General features: G+C 53.6%; 1 protein-coding gene across 1 annotated transcript; it reads left to right on the top strand.

Annotated features, from left to right (window-relative positions):
• The first annotated feature begins 658 nt into the window (after window positions 1-658).
• On the top strand, window positions 659-3,077 carry NANOS1 (nanos C2HC-type zinc finger 1). Its single transcript, XM_001376923.4, has one exon. The coding sequence runs from the start codon at window positions 1,258-1,260 to the stop codon at window positions 2,128-2,130; it is 873 nt and encodes a 290-aa protein (XP_001376960.1). The 5' UTR covers window positions 659-1,257; the 3' UTR covers window positions 2,131-3,077.
• The last annotated feature ends 247 nt before the right edge of the window (window positions 3,078-3,324 follow it).

Below are 3,324 nucleotides of genomic sequence, written 5' to 3'. Positions count from 1 at the left end.
GGCCCTTTCCACTGTCCCCAAACTGGCCAGTGTCTGTCAGATCATTCAGGGCCCTTCTAGACATGAAACCTTTCCATTCTGAGACTAGTCTTGGCCCTGGACACCCTGCAGCCACTTCAGCGGTCCAAGAACAGGCTAGGAAGATTGGGGTATATTAAAAGAGGACCAGTACCAAGGTGCCCGCGGGGACTGGACTCCCTAGGCGGAGGTGTAGAGGAAGCTATTTCACCGGGAACGGATCCATAATACTGAGTAATTCTAGAGCCTTTTTTCGCCCACGGATCTTCACATTTGGTCAGCTCTGAGATACCTGTCAACTGTCCCGTTTGCAAGGGAATTATTTTTCCTATTTCCTTCCTCGTTTGAGTGAAAACGGGGGGCACTTCTTCAACCTCCGATTAAAACGCTCTTTCCCCATCTCCTCCAACCCCCCAACTAGACAACCGAAAGCTGTTTAATTGGCAGGTGTGTGTGTGTGTGTGTGTCCGTGCGCGCGAGGAAATAGGCCCATGCCTTGTCGCGGACGCGGACCACGGATAGCCTTGTCCAGTGCGAGAGCAGGCTCCCGGAGCCAGGAAAGACAGAAGGCCGCTTCACCTGCTCCCAAAGCCCTGAGCCCCGCGCAAGGCGAAGGCGGGACTCGAGATCGTTGCGCCGCCCACCACTCTTTCCCTCCTTCTTCTCCGCACTACCAACCCCTCCTTCTCCCTAGCATCTGCGGGGAGAGAACAGCCCCTTCCACGGAATCGACCAATCCACGTCCGGAGCGGCGGCCCTGGCGTGGGGGGAGTCCTGGCTTCCAGCCAATTAGCGCCAGCCCCGGGGCTGGACCTTCCCCCCCCCATCCGAATCCCTAGAATGAAACCATCCCCACAGCTGCCCCAGAGCTGGGCGGCCGCGGCTGCACGTGGGGCGTGGAGGCTGTGCGGCGGGAGGCAAGCCAAGGCGACCCTCCCCCTCCCCCGGCTCTCGGTCCACCTCCTTGCAGCCGCCCTGGAGCCCCAGCTGCAAAAAAGCGAGCGGGAGCAGCCCCGGGGACGCTGGCGAACTTGTTTGGGGCGGGGGAACGCGAAGGGGGCGGGGAAGGGACGACGACGACGAGGAGGAGGAGGAAGAAGAAGAAGAAGGGGGATGGTGGGTGGGCGATAAAATCTGCGGAGCCTGCCCCACCCCCTTCTCTGGCTCAGCTTGGCCCCCTTTGCCCCGCTCCGGGGCTGGGAGAGCGGGCTGCGCGAGGAGAAGTGCGCGCAGTCCCCGATGGAGGCTTTCCAGGCTGTGGCCAGCAAGCTCCCGCCGCCGCACCATCATCACCCCCACCAGCGCCAGCACCCCCCGCCCATGGCCTTTTTGCAAAGCGCTCGCTACGTGACTGCTAAGAGCCACCATCCCCACGGATCCGGGAGCGCCTTCAACTCGTGGAACGACTACCTGGGGCTTGCCACGCTTATCACCAAGGCGGTGGGCGAAGAGAAGGGCTTCGGCGGGGACCCCGCCTCCCCGTCCTCCTCGTCGTCCTCGTCCTGCTGCTCGCCCCATGCCGGGGCCGCCGGAGGGATGGTGGTGGCGGCGGCGGCGCTGGGGCCACCCGACGACGAAGAGGACGACGACGAGGAGGCGGCCACAACCCCTTATTTCGGCAGTGCCCTGGATCTGCGGGACCTGGAGCTGTGCGGAGCCCACCCAGCCGACGGCCTGCTGGAGGAGCGCTTCGCCGACTTCAGCCCCTTCTCGGGTGGCGCCGGGCCGACCGCGGCAGCCGCCGCAGCGGTGCTCTTCGATTGCGCTTCGGAACCCTTGGAAAGGGATCGGGCGCCAGCGTGGGGAGGGGCCGCGGAGCCCCGGCTCCAGAGTGGGCCAAAGCCGGCGGGGAGGCTGCTGAAGCCCGACCTGCAAGTCTGTGTGTTTTGCAGGAACAACAAGGAGGCCGTGGCACTCTACACTACCCACATCCTGAAGGGACCCGACGGGCGCGTCCTGTGCCCGGTGCTGCGGAGGTACACGTGCCCCCTGTGCGGGGCCAGCGGGGACAATGCCCATACCATCAAATACTGTCCCCTTTCCAAAATGCAGGCGCATGCCACCAAACAAATAAAAAATGCCAGGAACGTCTTGGGCAAGAAGATCCGCTGAAGGATTTTGCGTTTGGAATTTTTTGTTGTTCTCTTCGCCCACCTCTTCCTGTTGGCTTCTGAGGAAGGAAGCTGGAGAAAGTGGAATGAACGTTGCGATTTAAACTTTGGATGTCTTGTTTTTGGTTTAAGTCTGGGCGGATCACTTTTATATGTGTGTGTATGTATACGGAGACATACACACACGTATGGGGCGTCAATTGAGAATAGAATGTTTAAAAAAACTGATTTATGTATAACTTAAGTCTAGTTTGTACACACCTAGAGCTCAGTTGTGTCTAGGAGCTGAATTCCTGATTCAATTATATCACAGCTTAGATGCACTGTATTTGTTTACTGTATACAATTATCTGATCTTAGATGGGCATATCAATTTGAAATATTGTTTAATCTTGGATGTTTTACTTTTATGAATCAAATTATGGAGGCACTTTAAGTCGCATATTTTTTAAAAGCCTCTAAACTGGGCTAAAGGATCTGTAGGTTTTATGGTATGTCCACAAAATGAATACTACTTCATGGTGTTTACTTAGGAGTACCGCAGAAATGTTCTCCCAAAGGGACTAAGATAACCTTTGCGTAGCAAGTAATGTTTCCTGACATTCCTCAGTTACTTTAATTCCAGCTAAAGCAAGAATCTGACAATGTTATGATGGGAAGTGATGGTAACTTTCTAATATTAATTTGAATATGGATTGACTTGAGATTGCTTATTTACTTTGTAGCTGGAGAGGTAAAGTACACAAACTGAATTGCACTTAAGCTAAAAGTTTATTGTTATCAGATCGTCTATTGCCAAATTAGAAACTAGCTTTTTTCCTCTTCCCCTAGAAATTGTGCCAAGTTGCATATCCTATTGTGTATACACTTGGAAATGGTGCTGTTTAAAACTTGGTTGTGTGTTTATACAGTAATAGTATATGAATTTATTATAATTGCGCAGATCTTTCTTCCATGGACTCTTCATTTTCTTCTAACATTTTTTCTTCCGAACGGTTCTAAACTAAGGGACAGACCTGCTTAGAACTTGGAAGGGAGGAGGTAAACAGTTTTGTTGTTGGCTATATGTGGCTCGTATCTTTGCCTATCAACAGTGAAGTAAGTTTTCTCTCAAACATTTTAACCTATCTCAAGACAGTCCTGGAAACGTTTAGTGCTTAGAGAGTTGTCTAAGAAACAAGAGGCATAGACCCAG

Source organism: Monodelphis domestica, chromosome 1, assembly GCF_027887165.1.
Source record: "Monodelphis domestica isolate mMonDom1 chromosome 1, mMonDom1.pri, whole genome shotgun sequence".
Taxonomy (NCBI): Eukaryota; Metazoa; Chordata; class Mammalia; order Didelphimorphia; family Didelphidae; genus Monodelphis; species Monodelphis domestica.
This window is presented reverse-complemented; position numbering and strand designations above follow the sequence as displayed.

Bases quoted from the DNA above. Each gene is read 5' to 3' on its own strand.
- NANOS1 (XM_001376923.4), top strand. From the start codon at position 1,258: ATGGAGGCTTTCCAGGCTGTGGCCAGCAAGCTCCCGCCGCCGCACCAT.